The sequence below is a fragment of the Stegostoma tigrinum genome, chromosome 15, assembly GCF_030684315.1.
Source record: "Stegostoma tigrinum isolate sSteTig4 chromosome 15, sSteTig4.hap1, whole genome shotgun sequence".
Taxonomy (NCBI): domain Eukaryota; kingdom Metazoa; phylum Chordata; class Chondrichthyes; order Orectolobiformes; family Stegostomatidae; genus Stegostoma; species Stegostoma tigrinum.
The window spans coordinates 29,234,375-29,257,157 of record NC_081368.1 but is presented as its reverse complement, the minus strand read 5'-3'; the positions used below and the strand labels follow the sequence as shown (position 1 = coordinate 29,257,157).

Genomic DNA, 22,783 nt, shown 5'->3' with positions numbered 1-22,783 from the left:
ATGGAACAGGTCCTATTAAGTACAAAGAGTATTTGTGCTTTAAGATACAAGGCAAGAATATTTAATAAGTGCTTGCTTACAAAGGAGGGACCGCATAAGACATAAGTTAATACAATGAGCAGGCAGGTAGCAGTTAAATTTAATGCAGGTAAGTGAGAGTTGATGATTTGACAGACAATATCAGAGATGGTAATGTTGTCTTCATGGCTGATATTGATATTGTAGTTTTTTTAATAAAGTGTACAAGAGCATATGGACTTAAGGATTCCTGAAGATTCATCCTTGAATGTGGCAGGAGTTAAGATATTCTATCTTGGGCTTCAGCAATGGAGGCATTAAGTACAAAAGCAGGATTATTAAGATGAACTTGTGTGAAGCTTGATCAGGGGATGACCAGAGTACTGTACCCAATTCTCATCGCGACTCTCCAGCAAGGATGTGAGCCCTTAAAATGCACTGAGAAATTTACCAGATTGAATTTAGGGGTTATGAGGCATTTTAAATACAAGGGTTTTGGAAAAAGCGAGGTTGTACTGTTTAAAATAAGGTGTGTTACAAGGAGATTTGAAGATGGTGTACAAGATTATGAGCAGAGGTGTATGAGGTAGACCAAGAAAAAAATGTTCCTGTTAGCATCATGCAAGGGAGAGTGGACACCAAAATATTAATCTGGGGATGGGGACGCAATGGCCTTGTGGCATTATTGCTGGACCTTTAATGCAGAGACCCAGGTAATGTTCAGGTGGACCGTGGTTTGAATCCTGCCATGGAAAATGGTGGAATTCAAATTCAATAAATACCTGGAATTAAGAGTCTAATGATGACCATGAATGCATCATCTTTTTTAGAAAAGACGATCTGGTTCATGAATGTCCTTCAGGAAAAGAACCTACCTTCCTTACCTAGTCTGGACTACTTGTGACTCTGGATCCACAACAATGTGGGTGACTCTTAACTGCCCTCTAGGCAGTTAGCGATGGGCAATAAACATGAGGAAGGACTTTTTTTACACCATGGGTGGTACTGACTGGAACATGCTGCCCTGCTGTTAGCCAAGGCACTGCTGCTGATGTGGTGGAAACAAAGGTGATGGATGAATTCAAATGGCAGTTCTATAACGAGCAGAAAAATAAACTTGCAGAGATTAGGAGATCAATAGGGAATGGGATTAACTGCATTATTCTGTTGTGAGCCAGCTTGAATGGCTTCCATTCGTGTTGTAAAGGATTTACTCGCCTAGATGTTCTAGTCAGTGACACAAGTGGGTATGCCCATTGTGAAGTGACTGTTTCAAACTGCCCACTTATCGTTTTACCGTGGAAACTTTGTCCGTTGTGCTTCTTGCTCCTGTTTCAAACCAGTAATAGGTTTGGGAGTCCAAGTGGTAAGTATAATTGCAATGAGGCCATATCCCCATTTCTTTTCATCATGAGCTGAAACATTACTCTTTAGGCCTGCAGTGGGTCTCTCAACCTTTTCCCCCAGCCCCTGACATTATTAACTCTCATCCTCGGATCCTGACATTGCGTATCGTTTTCCCCTAACCCTGACATTGCACAACCTTCCCTCACACCTTGACATTGTTCTCCCTGTTTCTGCTTTCCCTCATCTTCCCCGCTCCTTTACCATAAACAAAAGAGGAAACATTTGTGGGAAAGTGGTTTGCTAGTGAGGATTGTTGGTGGACCTGAGATGAAATTGCAGTGAGCACCATCAAGGTGTGGATGTTGTGAGCACTATCAAGTGGTGGGGTTGCAGATTGTTGATAGTGTTGAGGGAATGATGAGGGTTGTGAGTCCTGCTTTGCTTAGAACTGTCCTCTTATGCAGTTGAGGCAGTGGAGGCCAAGTCTCTGGATACTTGCAAGAAAGAGATGGTTAGAGCTCTTCAAGACAGTGGAATCAAGGTTTATGGGGATAAGGCAGGAACAGGATACTGATTGTGAATGATCAGCCATGGTCATAATGAATGGTAGTGCTGGCTCGAAGGGCTGAATGGCCTACTCCTGCACCTATTGTCTATTGCCTCTTGTCTCTTGATCAGATTTGTACATGCTTAGAATATCTCTAAGTAAATTATCATTAAAAATACCAGGCTACCATAGCGTGGACAGTCCGAGTCTGAGAGTCATGACTGTCACTCGCACTGCCATGCCGAAAAGTACATCAGCCCAACTAGGATAAAATCAACAATTTGAAGTTTAAACTTTGCGCTTAGGTATCGTTCAAGTAGCCGCATCAGGGCTTTCTTGGGGCACAGCGTATCAGTGACTTGTTGAGTGTTCTGTCACTCTCCAGGCAGAAGAATCAGGCTAATGGCTTGATTTATAAGATGCATTAAGATTTGTAGAAAATTGAAATAGACATCAGCTGGAAAGAGAAGGCATGAACACAGGGATATGGTTGTTGGGTAAGGTATGTTTTTTTTGTACAGTAAAGAACTAACCTCTGGTTGAAGATCGATTGATATGAAAAGAAAAGAAACAATTTGGCAGATTTCTGGGTCATTTTGGTGACCTTTTGTTAGGTTCCGTTTGGTGCAGTGTTTTTGACAGTGGATTAGTGATCACTTGTGATTGTTTTATTCTTGTTGCAAGCAATCCAGTTCAGCATCTCTCACTGGAATTGTCTGTCTTCCCTGCTCTTCCAGCTCCTTCCACTGGATTCCAATATTCTAGAACACCACAAACGTGAAATCTTTGAAGCAAAGCAAATTGCACGAAAGCTTACTCTGGTAGTACTCTCTGCAGATAAGCCAGATGAGAAAGAGAAGGAAAAGGAGAAAGAGGAAGAAAAGAATGAAAAAGTGAGTTGAGATTATAAATTACTACATACAGTGGTGATTACATGCATACCTTTCTAAGCTGACCCGATCGAGTGTCTCGATATTGCCACTGAAAGCGAGCAGTTGTCAACATTTTTTCGAAAGTTTTGTCTGAATTGATAGGTTGATCCCCTCAAAAAGGGTGTAATCCAAATGTGTAATGTTTTAAAAATGCCATCATTTATCTTTGCAGGATGTTCACTGTTGTGTTCTTGATTTAAACTTTTTCAGTGATTGCTCAGATCCAAGAACGCACACCAAACCTATGAATAATTTTGAATTGAAAGGTAATTTTACTGACCCAAAAACCTGTCACCAGATGTTGCATAGGAGGTCAAGATCATTTTGCGTCCAACTTTTTTTGTTCAATTTAAGAATTCAGATATGATAGTGCTGATGAGGTTATTTAACCCAGCACACACCAGGATTGAGTATGTTGCTTTCAGTCAGCCATAAGATAGGTATTGGTAGCTGATTGACGAACTGTGCTTTGTTTTTCAATCTTCCAATTTGTTGGTCAATGCTTGACACCTGTACATGCTTCACAACATCTGCTAAACTTTAGATTTCAGTTTTGAACAGACACTGAGTGAGGTTCCTCAATTCTTTACAGTTCGAAGTGGGTCAGCCCAAACTGTTAAGCAGCCAGCTGAGGACAGATGAACTGGTTCCCCTTCTTGATTCACATACTCCCTTGTTAGTTGCAGCAAGGTGAACTTAGAAAAGATGCCTTTCCTTGTGGATATCTTTCTCCCTGACACCAATGAACTTATGTTTTAAAAGGAACTAATTTGACCTGGCTTTGATGAATTATTGCAAAGCATAAGTTTATTCCTACTGAAAGCAAAAATGCTGGGAATCACAGTGAGATTTTTGGAGAGAGAGCAAGCTAACGTTTTGAGCCTAGACCAAAAACAAGTAGCTGGAAAAGCTCAGTGTGTCGAGCAGCGTCTGTGAAGAAAAAAATCAGAGTTAATGTTTCTGGTCCAGTGACCCTTCTTCAGAGATGACAGCAGCTAGGGTTTATGTACAGAAGACAGGAAGGGGTGTAGGGTAAGGAGAACATGATAAGATAAAGGATCGAGCCCAAAGAGAGACAAGAGCAGCTGGATAGACAAAGGATCTGACAAGGCGGGTGAATAGCTGTTAATGGGTACTGCTAGTGACTAACAAGAGAGAGCCTGCCATTACACACGATGTGGTAGCAAAGCCCGGTATGTGGGGCAGGTGGCTAAGGACATGGCCAGATCATTATCGACTCTTTTTTTTTGTCTATCTCTTTTCTCTCTTTGGGCTCTATCCTTTATACTATCACCTACGCCCTACGCCATCCCTATCCCTATCTTCTGGAATATGAATCAATACTTTCCTAGCTACCATCAGTTCTGAGGAAGGGCCACCAGACCTGAAATGTTAACTCTGATTTTATTCTTCACGAATGCTGCTAGACCTGCTGAACCTTTTCAGCAACTTCTGTTTTTGTTCCTGATTTTCAGCCTCCGCAGTTCTTTGGGTTTTTGTTTCGAGTCCAGATGACCCCTCTATAGAGAAAAGATGAAGAGTCATCGAGACATGAAACGTTAGCTTGCTGTTCCTCCATGGGAGCTGCTTGATCTCCTGTGATTTCCAGCAATGTTTATTTGCGGTACAGATTCCAACATCTGCAGTAATTTGTTCATCCTTTATTAATTCCTACACATGGGAAGAAATGTGGGAAGAATGTGGCATACAGGTTAGAAATAAGAACTGCGCCCAAAGGCTTTAAGGTAAGGCAAGTTATACGGATCGGTCTCTGAAGTGTTCACGAAGAGCAGACTGTGTTATTGGTTTGCACTGGTACTAATAATGTTGGTAGATGAACAGACCAGGTTTAAGGTTCTTAGTTTTGTCAATTGATCTAAGTTATTTTTGTCCTTCTTCCACCTTTTTAACAGATTTGCAGCACTTGGACTGAGAGGAGGGTCTTTCGTTGCGACACAAATTGACTCAGATAGTTCTTTGACCAAAACCTTCCAGCTCACAAACAGTTGAATGCAGTCGAATACCCACGAAAAATATTCAGTCTCAATCGTCCACTCCTGTCGATTTAAAACTTCTTTTAAACCCCTCTCTTTCTGTATTCTTAAGTGTAAAAAAAGCACAAAAAGCTGTCTGTAGTTGGGGACATAGTCGGTGGCTTGCGATTGAGCAGGACCTCATCAGCCCTCACTATCTTTTGTAATCACAAGAGATCACCATCCAGTCTATTTCACATTTATTGGACGTTTTTTTAGGTGCTACATTACATCTTTATTACACAGAATGTTTTTTAAAATATTAAAACCATTTATTTGGATATATTATGATAATATATCCATTCTACAACATGTTGGCTTGTTGCAACAAATGCAGCTTTTGTCTCTGACCACTTTTCATACAGTTTCTGTCATATCCATTTATCATAATAGGGCAGACTGTAGACCTTGTGGACTGCAGAAGATGCAGTTACTGTTTTTGTACCAGTTCTGTCTCAAAAAAACACACTTTAGAATGAAATGCTAAAAATGTCTGTGTACTTCAGGGTTCTGACTTGTCATAACAGAAAATATTGCTTCATTTAGGTCATATTCCTGACGTACTTGCATTTGTGCTTCATCCTTGTGTATAGAAGCCGTACGTGCTGCCTTAAAGTTATTTTGTTTAAAGTATCCTGAGTAAGATTTTCAGAGTAGAATTTAGAAGCTGAAGCAGTAAACTTTGCTCAGTTTGAGAACCTAAATAATTTGATCCATGGTTGACTTTTTTTCCTCATTCGTGAACAAAGCTGGAGGTTAACTGTAAGTGTGTTTTTATTGCTTTTGATGCCTTTTCTCTCAATATTAAATTGAAACATTTCATCCCTTTACAGCCTCCTGACAATCAGAAACTTGGCCTGTTGGAAGCTCTTCTAAAGATTGGTGATTGGTATCATGCTCAGTGTATCATGGATCAGATACCACCTTTTTATGCCACATCTCACAAATCTATAGCACTTGCTCTCTGCCAGTTGATTCATGTCATCACAGAACCCTTATACAGAAGGTAAGATACTTTTGTAGGGCTCATTAAGTGTCATTTGTTCTGGAATTGATTTTACTGTCAGTGCTGTTTAAATGAGTTTCATTTGTTAAAGGAAGAGAAAAGAGTATTTTTTTTCGAAAAACGTCCTGTAATTGTTTGCAGTACTGAAGTCATGTGTAACATTTTGGTAAAGTTTATCAAGTGCTGTTGCCTTCTAACAACTTTTCGGGGCATTCTTCTTTTTTAATGTGCCAGACAAAATAGGATTGGTGGATTGTTTGATCATGGATAGCGGAGTATGACAGATTTGCGCACGTAAATGCATCTTAAACACCTTTTGAGTTTATAATGGAAATGAGAATCAAATAGATAACTTAACTTGCAACTTTTGCATTTGATAGTTTACTTTATTTCATGATTTGCAAAGTTATTTGAAGTCTGTAATTAATCTTCGCTCTCAGGACATTGTTACTAAAATCACCTGATCATATGCAATTCCCAAATAGTAACTTCAGCTGTTGCTGCTCTATTGATTTTTGGATAAAACAGTATCAGAAAGTTCATTCTTTTGATTGACGTAAGTAATTCTGCAACATGTTGGCTCGTTGCAACAAATGCAGCTTTTGTCTCTGAACATCTTTCATACAGTTTCTGTCATATCCATTTGTCATAGAGAAAACCCCATATTAAACCTTGGTTTTCATTATTTACCGGAGAGAATCCAGAGGAATTATATAAAAATGATCCCAGGAATGATGGGCTTGTTGTTTGTGGAGCAGTTAAAAAATCTAGTTAGTACTTCATGGAGTTGAGAAGTATGAGGGACAATCTCATTGAAAACTTATGGAATACTGAGAGATCTGGATTGAGTAGATGGACAGCAGCTGTTTCTGTGAGTTGAAGAGAATCGGACCTGATGGTACAGCCTCAGTGAAGGGATGACCCTTCACAACTGAGATGAGGAGGAAATTCTTCAGCTGGAGGGTGGTGAATCTGTGGAGCTCACTGCTGCGGAAGACTGTGGAGGCCAAGTTATTGAGTATATTTAAGACCGATAGATAGGTTCTCGATTAGTAAGGCAATCAAGTGTTATGGGAAGAAGGCTGAAGAACATGTCAGCCCTAATTGAATGGCGACACAGATTCGATGGGACAAATGGCCTAATTGTGCTTCTGTATCTTGTGGATTAATTTCCTTCAGCCTTTTAATTGTAGCCGTAGTCGGCAACTTGAGTGATTGCAAATGCTTTTGATCTTTTTTTTAAAGCAGCAATCAGTTGATTGATAAATTGTTGATTAATTGTTGCTCAATCCTGGCAAAGCATTTTTTTTTCTGTTCTCCAGTGACACCTTCAATTTCAGCTGGTCCATTAGACCCAATTGTTGCTTCCCTGATTCCATTGCTACCAAACTGAACCAAAGTTCTGTTTCTGGTATCAAGATTGCTTTAAAAGTAAATGGTAAATCTCCATGAGTATTGTTTTCTCACTTGGCAAACAATTATAGATGCTCCCTACTTTAAAAATCCACCGTATTCACTTTTGATTTTGTACTCAACTCCTTTGCCTCCAAACTCCTCCTCGAAATTTTTAATATGTTGTGGCCTCCTAAATATGTGATCTTGCATCCTTCAATTCCATTTTTGAATTTCTTCAATGCACCCTGCCAAATCCTGAAGCAATCCCTATTCCGTTCCTGACCTGCTGACTGATTTGTCATGTTTGATTAGCTTTTATCACCCCAGAATTCTTTGCCATCTTTCTCTTGACCACCCTCTTCCAATGTTTCTCTGTTGCTCAGCAGAGTTGACTCACTGCGTTCTACTGTTTATTTTGTTTATAATCAGGCAGTAATACCTTCTTGAAATGTGTAAAACAGAAAACAGAACCCAAATGAACATTGTCCTCTTGGAAAATGAGGCAGGGGCCGTATATTGGGGAATCAGAAACTGCAGAGGAGTCGAATAAATATATTGCATCAGCCTTCATTCCAAAATTAATGATTATTAAAGGGACAAAAGGATGAAAGAAAAGAAGTACGATAACTCTTTGGATCAAAAAGTGCTAATGAAACTAATGGGGCTAAAGATTGATATGTCCCCTGAAGGTGATGAAATGCATTCTATGATATTAAACAAAATAGCTGCAGAGGTACTGGATGTACGAGTAGTAATCTTCCAAAAATTCTTAGATTCTGGAAAAGCCACAGAGGATTGGAAAAATGCCAATGTAACAGCTTTTTTAAAAGGGGAGGAAGAAAACACAGGTGACGATGCCTGTTCGCTTGACATCTGTTGGTTGGAAAATCATAGAGTCTATTATGAAGGATATAATAGCAGAACTTTTATAAAACCATGATATGGTTGAGTTGAGATACCATGACTTCATACAGCAGAAGTCACGCCTGATAAATTTATCAGAAATCTTTAACAGGTAATAAGTAGGATAGATAAACAGAAAGCCGAGGACTCAATATATTTAAATTTTCAGAAAGTGCTTGAAAGGTACCACACATTAAGTTAATTAATAAGGTAAGTGCCTGCTTATTGCTGATGTCCTCTTGGTAGTTCTATACTCATCGGGACACTGCTCCTTGGTAAGAGAGCACAGTTAAAAATCAACATGTACAACCAGATAGCCATCACAGAGACATGATATTGCATCCTGAGCAAAACTGTAATTTGAATATCGAAGGGTATTTGACATGTTGGAAAAAATGGGAAGCGGAAAGAAAGTGGTTATTCTGTTCTGTTAATTTAAGGCCATTGTAAGTACAGTATTGATAGATGCTGTTTTGAGCTAATATCACAATGTCAAATCTGTTTCAGTCAAGATAACAATAAATGTAGGGGTCAGTTGTATGAGTAATTTATATACATCTCTAAACAGTGATTGCAGTCCAGGAGAGTGTACTGTAAAGATATGGTATGTAAGCAATGACCCACAATCAGTACGGATGACTTTACCAATCTGCTAGTTAATATGTATGTTTAAAGGTAGCTTGGAAAATGTGCTTATATACAGTATTTGGGACAAATTCCGAGAGCAGTATGATTGAGCACCGACTAGGGAGCATGCTATTCGAGAATGAGACGTGATCTCAGTGAAACGTGTATGATCTTGAGGAGAATTGACAAGGGGAGGGTATTTCTTCCTGTGACAGAAACCGGAGCTTGTGGATATATTTGAGAGAATTAGAAGTCTCTGTTTTAAGACAGAAATGAGTTTTTCTACGCCCCCCCCCCCCCCCCCCCCCCCCCACACACACACACACACACACACACACACACACACACACACACACACACACACACACACACACACACACACACACACACACACACACCCCATGAGGATTCTTGGCATGTAGAATTCTCAGACTTTTATTCAGTGCACCATTGGCCACATTTTTGATTGATGAAGGAGTTGTGGGTTATGGTGCAGACAGGAAAGTGGAATGTAGACCACAGTCAGATCAGCCGTGATCGTATTCAGTCGCAGTGCAGGTTCACAGCTAAATAGACTACCACTGTTCTGAAGTTCTATGTTTAGTATTCATATGCAATCATTATGCAGAAAAGGGCCAACTTCTCTGTGAATGCTCATGACATGCAGCTTCTTGAATGTGAACCATGATCCTCTTATTTTATTCCCTCACAGCCTTGCCTCTCCCTGTATCTGGAACCCTATTTATTTTCCGTAGCCCAGTGAGAGCCCTGAAATTCTTTTGACTCTGGTCGTTGTCCATGTTTCATTGTTATCAACCATGTGCGTAGCTATTTGGCCCACCCTTTGGTATTCCCTTGGTCAGTCCCACTGTCTGAAATTGACCTCCACTGTTAAGACCATCTTTAAATTCTCTGTGATTCGGAAAGATAGAATTTACATGCATTTGGAGAATCAAGGATTGATTAGCGATTGTCAGCATGGTTTTGTACAAGGAAAATTGGGTCTCTCACACGTGGTTGAGTTTTTTGAGGAAGGAACCAAAATGTTTGAGGGCAGAGTGGTAGGCATTGTTTACATGGACTCCTTTGACAAGGTTCTGCATGGTAAGCTAATTCGTAGAGTTAGATTACATGGGATTCAAGGCGAGCTTGACAGTAGGAGACTGAAGGGAGTGATGGTGGATGGTTGCTTTTCAGACAGGAGCCCTCTTAATAGCGATGTTCCACAGTGGTGCTGGGTCAGCTGCTTTTTGTCATTTATATTAATTATTTGGATGAGAATATCAGAGACATGATTGGTACACTTGCAAATAACACCAAAATTGGTGGTATAGTGGATAACGAGCAAAGTTATTTAAGATTTTGATCAGTTGGGTCAATGGACTGAAGAATGGCAAAATTTGGATAAATGCGAGGTATTACATTTTTGGTAAAACAAAAAAGGGCTGGACTTGTACAATCAAAGTTAGGGCATTGAGCATTGTTGTAGAATGGAGAAACCTATGAATTCGATACATGATGATTAAGGTGTTTAGAATGCTTCCTGCCGTTGCTCAGACCTATCGTTGTAGGAGTTGGGATGTGTTGTTGAAGTTGTATGGAATGCTGGTGAGACCTCTTCTGGAGTGTGCAGAACTGTGTGCAGTTCTGGTTGCCCTGCAACTGGAAGGATATTATTAAATTGTAGAAGGTTCATGGAGGATTTACTAGTATGATGCCAGGATTGGAAGATTTCAGTTGTATGGAGAGGCAAGATAGGCCAGGACTTTTTTTTTCACTGGATTATAGGAGGTTGAGCGGTGATCTTGTAGAGGTTTTTAAAATCATGAGGGACCTAAATAAGTTGAATGGCAAAGGTCTTTTCCCTAGGGTGGGGGAGTTTAAAACTAGGGGGCATATTTTTAAGGCGAGGGGAGAAAAATTCAAAAAGAGGCAACTTTGTTTCACACAGAAGGTGATTCGCATGTAGACTGAACAGCCAGAGCAAGTGGTGGATGCAGGCAGAGATGCCACATTCAAAAGACATTTGGATAAGTACATGAATAGGAAAGGTTCGGAAGGATATGGGCCAAGCACAGGCTAATTTGTGCATGAGGTCAGCATGGACTAATTTGACCAAAGGGTCTCTTTGCATGCTGTATGACATGTTTTCCCAACTTTCCATTTCTTTCCTGGTGGTGGTTCTTCTGACATGCCCCCTTTATTTATTCAGTTATGTTTTTCTGAAGTGTTTTGGTGATTTTCTGCACAGTTGATTAGTCTGTATCCAAAGGAACATAGTGATATATTGCTATAAATAACAACATAACATATTTCCGATCATTAGTAAGTTAACAAATATGTAACTGCAAATTGCTGATACAGTTGATGCAACCAAAATTGATAGAAAACCTTGATAAATGTATTAGCCTGTTCATGTTAAGCTGCTGTATGATGGTGCTGCCAAGGGTATTTGTTTCATGTTTCAAGGAAATCGCGAGTCTTAAGTACTGCCTGATTTTCAGTCGCCAGGTAAATGTCTCTTAAGCTGGCAGGAAAATACACATGTCATTAGATTTCCAGCCTTGGTCACTCTCACGATGTTTTATTTCTCTCTCTGTCTTTGATATTGACCCAACATTTGACCAAGATTGTAGATTTCTGGCTGACTTTGTGCATTATGTGCTACAGTATTCATAGCATTATGGTGTATTTCCTGACTTGGTGTTCTTAAAAAAAATTACATATTTACTTTAACAGTAGTCTGTAAATGCAGGTGAACTTTAAGGTATTAAAATAGCTTTGAAAACCAATAACTTCTAATAACTGTTGAAAGCTGACTGCAAATAGTTTATTGGACTTTCATATGTCTGTTCCCCACAGGTACAATATCTTGCACCTATATAAATAACAACCTTAAATTTGTTAGGAAATAGCAGATAGCCGAAAGCTGTCTCCAAATTCTATTTAAACGTGGATGGAAGTTCCCCTGAAATGACAGCCAAGCTTTAGCAGAGGAAAGTATACTTCCTCATTAAATCTCATCTGTCATGTATTTCTAGACACACTTTGTTAATTTAGAGCTCTTTGTTTCCTGAAGAACATTTTTTAAAAATTTATAACCACTGACTCAATATCATTTTCATGTCACAGTCGGAGTGACACCAACTATTTATTTTTTCCCTTCAAAATCCTCTGAAATCCTGTCAGTTCAGAGGATTCAAATAAGTCTTCCAAAACTGAAATAGGCAGTCTTGCTTTGCTTTAAAAGCTTAAAGGAACATTTGGCATTGGAAAGTATTCCATAAATTAATACTCTACCATCAAATATTTTGGTGAAACGCAAGATATTTTTTGTGCTTAATGCAATTTTTAAAGGAGAATTGAATAAATTCATATTTACTTCTCAGAAGTCTTAAAATTTCATGAGTTTTCTTGACAACATTTGAAATACTGGACACAGACTAAAATACATGGAATCAAAGGAATTAGCTGTGGAATTTTTTTGCACCTTGTAACTATAGGATAGGAACTAGTTTATATTGGTGGATTTCTCATGCTGCATAGTCACTAATCTAATTCTTGTGTTTGCTTCCAGTTGTTTTGGTGTTCAAAACAATTATTTAATTTCTTAAGAATAATTCCGGGTGAGACAGAATCTGTATTTTGTGCAAAAAAATGCAGATGTTCCAGGTCAGATTGTTAACTGAACGTTTGGGAGAAAAGAAAGGTTGACATCAGTTCTGTCCTGATATTTGCACAAAATCAGATTGTGTTTATACCTTTTTTTGTACATTTTGTAAATGTAAAACATTTTATCTGTTTTTAATTAATTTGTCTTGTATTTATTTAAAAGCTTGATGTTTTGTTCACAGAGTTGGTGTACCAAAGGGTGCCAAGGGAGCTGTAATTCCATCACTTAAAAATGAAAGGGCTCCAAAACCAGTAGACACTTTTGAAGACTTAAGAAAAGAAGTTTTCAGCATGCTGTGCTACCTTGGACCTCACCTATGGCACGATCCTATCTTGTTTGCTAAAGTGGTTCGAATAGGCAAAGCATTCATGAAAGAGGTTGGTGTGAACTATATGCAAATTCTCATTGACTTCTACATCATTACTCCAAAATCCGTTGCATTTGTTGTGATTTCTATCTATAATGTTTTGTACATCTAAAGGAATGACATTTTCTGACCAGGAGCTTTAATTTTTCATCAGGAGTTTTGAGTCTTTCACGATGTTTGGTAAAAGAATTAATGGCAACATGTTAGGGTGGGCATACAAGGATTCAGAATCTGTAACAATAAAGGCACGGCTATAGAGTATTAAGTAAAGATGAATTACTGTTTGGGGGGGTGGAGGTGGTGGGATAAGAACTTATAGTTGGTCATAATGATATAGAGGCCTACCGCACAGAAAATGATCTGCCCATCAATTAAAAACAACCATCTATATATTGTAATGTCATTTTTTAGCTTGACCCATAGATTTGTACACCTTGGCATAGCACCTGTACATGTGAAGGTACCTCTTAGATATTAAAAGGGTTTCCGCATCCACCACCCTTCTGAGCAGTGAGTTTCAGATTCTCACCACCTTCTGGTGAGAAAGATTTTCCTCAAATCCTCTCTAAACCTTTTTCCGTTGAAGTTAAGTCTATATTCTCTGGACACTTTTTTTTCCCTTGGTAGAGGGATCTGTTTTTTGCTTCCTTCCCTATCATTACCCTCATAATTTTATACATCTCAATTACGTTCCCTCTCAGTCTTCTCTCCTGCAAGGAAAATGCTCCAGATTTCTCCAGTCTGTTTTCATAATTAAAGCTCCAGGGTCCAGGTAACATCTGGTAAATCTCCTCTGCAACGTTTTCAGTGTAATCACATCCTTTCTCTCCTATAAATTGTGGAACTGCACACGGCACCCTGGTTGTGGCATAACCAACATTTTTTACAGTTCCAGCATAACCTCCCTCTTCTTAACCTCTGAGTCTCAGCTAATAAATGCAAGTATCCCTTCTTAACTACTTCATCTACCTGCCCTGCTTCTTCATGGAACCAGTGAACATGCACACCAGGGTCCCCCGATCCTTGGTGCTCCCCCGGGTTCTACCATTCATCATGTATTCCCTTGCCTTGTTTGCCCTGTTCAAGTGTGCCTTTGAATACTGAACTGGATTAAATTCATTTTGCCACCGATGAGCCAATCTAGCCAGCTCATCTTATCTTCCGATAATCTAAGGCTATCTTCTTTACTGTGTACCACCTCACCAATTTTTTTTGCATGCTTTGTAATGTTTCCAAGTATCTGATGCTCTTGACCCATCAACTGGTTGAACTTGAGCTTGGTTACTGCTGTCTCAGGATCCATAGTGGGCTATTGTATTGTGTCTTCTAGATGGTGTATGCTGCTATTACTGTGTGTTGGTAGTGGAGGGAGTGACTGTTGAAGGTGCTGCATGTGGTGCCAATCAAGTAGCTGGATTTTGTTTAGCTGTTTGAATTTCATGTTACATAGTGAGTGATTGGCTTCCGGAATGTATCGCTTAGGTTTGTGGTTGCAGCTGATGTTGTCATTTGTTTTCTGGAGGAAATTAGTTAATTTACTGAGGATAGAACGTTTGCAGGGTGGGAGAATGGCAAGCTACATGGCTCTTGCAGGAACTAGCACATACAACAGACAGAATTACCCTTCTGTTCTTTGAAAAAGAAAGATTGAATGGGTCTATTAATGACTGAGGTGATGACAAGAATATGTACAGATGTTAATCTTTATAAACTGAATAAAAATAAATGTGCCATTCAAGAATTCCTAATATAACTTCTGTATAAAATTTCTGGAGTATGGGCAGTTTATGTAGAATATTTAGAAATTAAATTGAGAGTTGGGACAAAAGTGTTTGGAATGCAAACTAGCAATGAAAGATCATAGAGACTGGTGCAATGCACCAGTAATGACACAGCAATAATTTGAGTGTGAAATGGCAAGTCTGGCTTTTGGAAAGGCACTAACCATTATGACAACCTTAGGTTTACTAGAACTAATTTCTTCCTTTTATAACAAGTCAACTTATAAGCTATGACACACACACTGATAAGTTCTATTTCCGTGTGCCTACTCAAATATTAGTTCATTATGATTACCTCATAGGGCAAGGCTGAATTAGTATTAAACATTAAACAAGAGTAAATTGGTAGAATTGACAATAAATGAGAGTAGTTGCAGCAATTTCTCTGGGCATGCCATTATCGTTGAGTTAATTCAAGGTATTGTTAAGGTATGAAGTTGGGCAAAACAGATGGTGTATTATGCAGTCCTTCAAAACCACAACGTAGTTTATTTGCACAACAACCACTTGGAATGAAATTAAGGAATCAGGCATTTTATTGCCAGATGATGCCCAATCAATGAAGGAGGGGCATTCTGAGTTTCAGTCAGCAGTGCATGAAGAAAGACAAACAACAGCTGAGGATTTTCACTTTTGAGTCTAACTTTTTGGGAATTTTTTGCTATTGTACTTATTGTTTGCTATTTGAAGTTCAGTTTCATTACGTTGTAGTGGATATCACAATGCTGTGTATGTTGTTCCAAGTCCTGTCTGTTTGGCCTTAAATCAACTAACTCCTCAGGCACTGATCACCTGTGATGCTATTTCACACATTAAATCTGAAAATTGAATCTGAAGCTGATTTTAGCTACTTGCTGTCATTATTGCAGGTTGGGCATTTTCACTGAAAATTAACCCTGCTCTTAAATGCTCACATACAAAAAATTTCAATTTGTATCATATCTAATCAATGAATTTGTATTCCTCTATATGTAGAGCGAGTTGCTGGTTTTCTAATACTCAAGTGCAGGAATGGAAGTCAATTGTAGCTAAACACGTGCTTCTGATAGTTCTGTTGTGTATTCATTGGTTATTATTTTGTTTCATAATCACAAAGTCAGAAGTCACATGATGCCAGGTTATGGTCCAACAGTCTTATTTGAAATCTCAAGCTTTTGGACCACTGCTCCTTTGTCCTGTTCAGAGATGTTATTACACACCCTTTGAGCAAGTGAAACTTGAACCTGGGACTCATGGTTCAGAAGCAAGGATACTACTGTTGAGCCACCAAGAATGCTTTGAATACATGAAGGTCCTCAGGTGAGTGCAACAGAGCTAGCTCTGTGGTATCACAGGTGAATAAGCAGTATGTGGAAGAGAGGAACAGTGATAGGAGATTCCATATGTTTTTGCTGCAGTGAATGTAGCTGCAGTGAATGTAACTCCAGTGTTGTACTAGCTCCCTGATGCCACAGTCAAGGATATCACTGACCAACTACAAGGCAACCTTCAGCAACAGTGTAAGAAACCAGAGGTTGTGGCCCACATTGTACCAACAACATAGTTGGGAGTAGAAATGAGGCCTTGAAAACAGACTTTTGCGAGTTATGAAGGAAATTAAAAAGCAGAATCTGGAGAGCAATAATCTCGGGATTATTTTCAGTGTCACACTGAAGTGAATGTAAAAATAGGTGCTCTGGTTGATTGAACATGTGGCTCGTGTGTTACATTTGAATTTATGAAGCAGCAACAGAGGTAGACCACTGTGATCCTTGAGCCTATGCTGTCATTCAAATAGATTCTGGCGGATCTATTTCTGTCAGAATTCGACAATCCCGTCTACCCCTGACAAACTTAGTTTCTTGTTAGGCAGAGGAGTCATAGAGTCATCCAGAACGGAAAAAGACCTTTTGGTTCAGCTTGTCTACACCAACCAAGTTTCCCAAACTTAAACTAGTCCCATTTGCCTGCGTTTGGCCCATATCCTTCTAAATGTTTTATATTCATGCACCTGCCCAAATGTCCTTTAAATGTTGTAACTGTACCTGCCTCTACCATCCTCTGGCTGTTCATTCCACATAGGAATCCCCTCTGTGCGAAAACATTACCCCTCAGGTCCCTTTAAAGTCTTCCTCCTCTGACCTTAAAAATCTGCCTCTAGTTTTGAACTCCCCTACCCAAGGGAAAAGATTTTTGCTATTCACCTTGTCTATGCCTCTCATGATTTTATAAACCTCATAAGGTCACAGTTAAACAAGTTTTGAGAAGATTTGTATTCCAACCGGAACTCCATCAATAAACACATTGATTTGGAGCCAATCTACCATCCCCTGAGAAAAAGAACAGGAAATGACATCACCAACCCAAGGAAACCTAACCAGATAAATAGAAAGCGGGACATAACACCAGCGCTTCGTCGGAGGCTCACTGATGTTACCTAGAATGGTGACGAAACGTCTGAAAACTAACCTTCCAGCTCAGCAAGCAAACTTACATCCAGTCACCCTTCAACCTCCTACACTCCAATGAAAGAAGTCCCAGCCGATTTTAACAACTCAAACCCTCCGGTCCTAGTAACATCCTTGTAAATTGTTCCTGTGCCCATGCAAATTTATTTATATCTTTCCTGTAGATGGACAATCAGAACTGTACACAGTACTGAAAAAGTGGCCTCACCAACATCCTGTACAGTCATTACATGACGTCCCACTCCTATACGTAATAGTCTGAGGAATGAAGGCAAGCATGCCAGTTACCCTCCTCACCACCTTAACAAACTATGATGCAACTTCAAAAGAATTATGTACCTGAATGCCTAGGCATTTATGTTCAACAATATTACTGAAGGCCCTACTGTGTAAGCCCTGCTGTTGTTCGTCTTAGCAAAATGCAACACCCTGCATTTATCCAAATTGAACTCCACCTGCCACTCATCAGCCGATTAGCCTAATTGATCAAGATCCCTTTGTAATCTTAGATAACCTTCTCCCCGTCCATTTTACCACAAATGTTCTGTCTTGAAGCTATTCAATGCTTCTACCACCACCTAAGACAGAGAACTTCAAAGCTGCACAGCCTTCTGAAGGAAACAAAATCGCTCATCCCTATCCAATGAAGGGAAACTACTGATTTTAATGCCATTTCTTCCTGCTAGACTCATGAAGGGACGTAGTTTCCATCTGCATCTTGTCAAGACCCTTCTTGATCATATACACTTGAATTAAGTCACTGACCTTACTCTTTGCAACTCGCCAACGTACTCAATCTGTCCTCCTCAGAAAGCTGACTCATTCCAGGCATCAGTCCAGTAAATCTTTTCTGAATGATCTTGTAACGTTCTTCCATTAAGGAGAGTGAAACTGCATACTTTTTTAAAGATCTCACTCATGGACGATCGAAGCATAATTGTTGGTTTTAATTTCAATTCTTGATGTAATAAAGGCTAGCAACCCATTAGCTTGGATAAGTGCATCTTCTACAGCCCTCAAGAAACTAGACATTATTGAGAATAAAGCAGTCTAATTGATTGGCACCACATCCTCAAACAGTCTCTCACTCCACCATTGATACACAGCAGCAGCATTGTTTATTACTTACCAGGTACCCTGCATAAATTCACCAAAGGTCTTTAGACAGCACTTTTGAAAACCAGCAACCTATATCATCTGGAAGGACAAGGTCAAGCAAAAACACAAGACTATCACCACCTTCAAGTTCCACTCCGAGCTGCACCGAACTGTGATTGGGAGCTGGATCATCATGCCTTCAGTGTCACTGAATCAGAATCTCAGAATTTACTTCCCAATAGCATCATTGGTGTATCTCCACCAAACGGACTGCAATGGATCAAGAAGGCAGCTCACCATCACCATCTCAAGGGCCCGAGGAAACGGGGAATAAACACTGGCTGAATGAATAATAAAAACAATCCAAATCTTGAGCACCATGGATTTCCGCCTTCATTCTGTTTAGATCGTACTCTACTTTTCAATCGATCCAAAGTGAACAGTTCAACGTGTCCTGACATTATACTCTTCTGACAGCTTTTTAACCCATTCACCTGTTTCTGGTTGCAAACTCTTCATTGCCTTCGCTAGATTCTTTCCTATCTCAGTTTGTGCCTCCGCTTCTCATATGTTGTAAAATGTTGAAGTACCAGCCATCCTTTAAGAGAGAAGACATCAATCAGAAGCAGCTGGATGATTTTGGGATCTGGACAAGCTAAACCAATTACATCTTAACAGGACCAGGACTGATAGCTTCACTGGGAAGTTTTGGTGGTTATGAAAGATTTAAACTAGCTTGTTGCTGGGATGGAAACCTCGGGAATGGCTCAAATTGGATGCAAGTAGGAGTGAGTCAATGAAGAAGAGAAGCAAAACAAAGGCCAGTGTTAGCTGAGCTGAGAATGAAGAATAATGTTCAGAAGACAAAGTTAAGAGCGCTTGGCCTGAATTCATGCAGTATTTTTAAGGAGGTGAATGATTTCAAGGCATATATTGAGCCAATAAGGGTTATTTAACTGCCATTGCAGAAACATGGCTGTGGATGACTAAGAGTGAGAAACGAAGGTTCAGGAATATTAACATTTAGTAACGACAGGCAAAAAGGACAAGGACGTTGTGTTGTAATAATAATAACAGATAGGATCAATGGATTAGTAAGGAAGGATCTCAGAACGGAAAAACAAATCTGTTTGGGTATAGAGCAAAAACGGCAAAAGGCAGCAAATACCGGTCGGAGTTGTTTGTAGGCCACCTATAGTATTTGTATTGTCAGTCATGGTATTAATCAGATTAGGGAATCATGTAGAACGGGATGATATGGTAACTTCAACATGTATGTAAACTGGATAAACATAATGAGCATAATGCTGTGAATGATAAGTTTCTGAAGTGTTGGAAATGGATTTTATACAACAGTATTTGCAATTATCAACTAGAGAACAGACTACTTTATATCTAGTCTTGTGTAATGAAGGAGAAGGGGTAATTAATACATTTCTGCCTCAACGTTGAGGGATGAGTGAGTGACCATTATATGATAGAATTTTCCATTATGCTTCAAATTGATGTAGGCAGGTCAAAAGCCAAGGTATGAAATTTGAGCAAAGGAAGTTTTGAAGGTATGATGTGAAAATTTGTTGGATTGGGAAAATAACAGGCATGATGGAACGTCAGCAATAGATGGTTTTTAAATAATTGTTTCACGGTTTAGAGCAACTATACATTCCTTCAGAGTACAAAAACATTCTAACCATTGCCAAAAAAAGAAATTAAGTATTTTACAAGATGAAAAGAAAAGTGATATGATGCCAGAATAAATCATAATTTTGAGCATTGGGAGGCGTTTTGAACACAGCAAGTGGGAACCAAGAAGCTGGTGCAGAAAGGAAGGTTGGAATGGAATATGATGTCAACTAGCCAAAGGCATAAAAACAGACTGCAAAACCTCTCTTGGTATTCAAAAGAAAATGTTTGCTGAGAAAAATGTAGGTTCACTTCAAGCAGAGTTAGAGTTTATACTAGGAATAGAGAACTGTTAAGAATGCTGTATGTTTGTTGCCTGCCTAGCTTCAGTGAAGCGTTAGAAGCCTCTCAATAATTAGAGATCGAAGGGATGAGGGAGAATGAGAAACAGAAGGAAATTAGTATTTGGAGAAAGGTTGTGGTGGGGAAAGTGAAAAGACTGAAGATTACTTTGTTCCATTGATCAGATACTGTATATTGCAAACTGTTCTTAAAAAAAATGTATTGGTGATCATCCTCCAAAGTTCCATACATTCTATAATCATTCCTGCAGATTAAAAGGTTGTGAATGTCCCCCCACAATTTAAGATGGGAGGGATACAGAAAATAGGGAATTACAGACCCATGTACCTCTGTGGTGAACAAAATGCCAGAATAATCGTAACGTACTTGGATTTTCAGAAGGGTTTCTTTTTAAGAAAAAGTCTCTCTCAGAAGTTGGTTTATAAAATTGAAACCAGTGGGTTAGAAGGCAATATACCGGAATTGATTAAGAATTGGTTGGAGGTGGATAACAAAACAGAAATAAAATTCCTGTGTTGCATGCTTTGAACAGCAGGTATCATAAAGATGTGTATTTAGGCCCTAGTTCTTCACAATCAATGTCGATCTTTTGAGAGTGGGAACCAAATGTAATATTTCCAAGTTTGTGAATGGCGCAGATGTAAGGGAAAATGTGCTGCGAGGAAGATGCAAAGAGGCTTCAAGAGGGTTTGGACAAATTTGATTGAGCAAGAACATGTCAGATGGAGTGTAATGTGGAATATGTGAGGTTATCCACCTTATTAGGAAGAGCAGATGTACAGAACATTTATTTAGCAGTAAGAGGTCAAAAAGTATAAACATATAAACGGACTTGGTCATTAAGTCGCTAAAGGGTAAAATGTAGGTGCAAAAGGCATGATGCTATATTAGCTTTTATCACAGGAAGAATGTGAAGTCGAGCTTTAATTGTAAAGAACCTTGTATAAACTTGTATAGAATTGTGTAGACTATTCCTGGTGCACTTTGGACAGTTTTGGTTCCCTTTTTTTTGTGATGGAGGGAGTGCAACCAAGGCTTACCAGAAATTTTCCGCAGGACAACAGGACTGTCCTATGAAGAGAGATTGGGAAGACTGGATGTGCATTCTATTCAACATATATTATTTTGAAGTATCAGAGATGTTGAAACTTAGAAGTTACTTAAAAGGGGCACAAAAGGTAGATTCAGGTAAGGCGTTGACCCTAATGGAGGAGTCCAGATTAAAGGGACACAAATTTAAAATGGAGATGAAATTTTGTTTTAAACTGAGAGGCTTGTGAATCTTTGAAATTCTCTGCTCGAGAGCACTGTGGAAGCTCAGCATAAGGCATGTTTAGGATGGAAATTGACAAGTTTTCAAATAATAAATGTTGCAAACACAGGTGGCATTAGTTCTTTTTTTGGGGGAGGATCAAGGTGGAGATCACGAAAGGCACTAAACGAGATGATCAACCATGATCACGTTGAATAGCAGAGCAGGCTCAAAGGGCTGTATGGGATGCTATTATGTTCCTGTTAGTTTATGACATTTTATCATGTTTTAAAAAACACAACATGAATGATTATGTTCAGGATTCTGAGAAGGTTTGGTCTGGAAAAACAACCAATCTTTTTTGAAGTGGAGAATTTGGTCCAAATGATGAGCTTGAACTTATTCTGTTTGCTATTGTTATACATTTATGTTGTTGTTCATCTGATTAGATATGCAAAATCAATAATTAGGCTGATGTAACTGGTACTAACGTGATCATTGTTTTGACTTTTGGTTAAACAATGGTGATAACACATTTTACCATTCAATTTACAGCATTCATCAGATGGCAGTAAGCCAGAGGACAAGGAAAAAATGGTAAGTTCCCATATTTCATTGAAGATCAGAAAGTGCATATTTCTTGCTCCTACATTGTGTGGAAATGTGTGCATATCTTAAATATATTATGCTAGGTTCCTGTGGAGACAATTCTGCTATAAATCTTCTTTTACTCAGCCACTTACAACCATATTTCTGGTAACCTGCATCAAGCGTAGTTGGTGGGGGACGTATTGTTGTCATAGGCATTGTAATAAGAGTATAACAATAGCTGGTGTGGCAAACGTATGAAACTGCTAAAAATACCAGTAGTATGATGTGGACTGCCCAGTGATGACAGTTTATTTGCATGCTTTGACTCCTTTTGGACAATGAGAAATTTGGTGAGCTAATGTTGGACAGCTTGGTTGGAAAATTTAAATGTAAAAAGAAAAGAATACATTCATCTAGTATCTTTCTTGGCATCTGATCTTAAGTTCCTAAAGTACTTTTGAAGTCACTGTTGCTATGTAGTTAATAACGGCAGCAAAACTCCACAGTTGGCAATAGAGTTTTTTTTTTAATGATTTTGCTTCGATCACCGGAAGAAAGTTTCCATTCTCTTTATTGAATACGTTGTTTTGAGATGATGCCATGAAGTCTCTTTCAAAAAGCTGGGCTTTTCCAGCATATTGTTGCTCCCTTCTTTTCCTGTTGGGTTTCTTGGCCTAGATTGGTTGAAAGAAAAGAAGTACGCGATCAAAAAATAAGTTGGAGATTGGGTGAAACAGGTGACGTGGGGATTTTTGTAACTAGTTTATTATGATATTTCAG

General features: G+C 39.0%; 1 protein-coding gene across 3 annotated transcripts in view; it reads left to right on the top strand.

Moving 5' to 3' along the window:
* Positions 1–22,783, top strand: part of thoc2 (THO complex 2) — a 134,022-nt gene that overhangs the window by 37,196 nt on the left and 74,043 nt on the right. For all 3 annotated transcript variants that reach the window (XR_007248886.2, XM_048544102.2, XM_048544101.2), the window contains exons 10-13: positions 2,650–2,805; positions 5,711–5,883; positions 12,663–12,858; positions 21,968–22,009. Coding sequence is in view for 2 of the 3 variants with exons in the window: in XM_048544102.2 (XP_048400059.1) it covers positions 2,650–2,805; positions 5,711–5,883; positions 12,663–12,858; positions 21,968–22,009 (567 nt within the window). In the remaining variant the exon portion in view is untranslated. The remainder of the gene's footprint in view (positions 1–2,649; positions 2,806–5,710; positions 5,884–12,662; positions 12,859–21,967; positions 22,010–22,783) is intronic.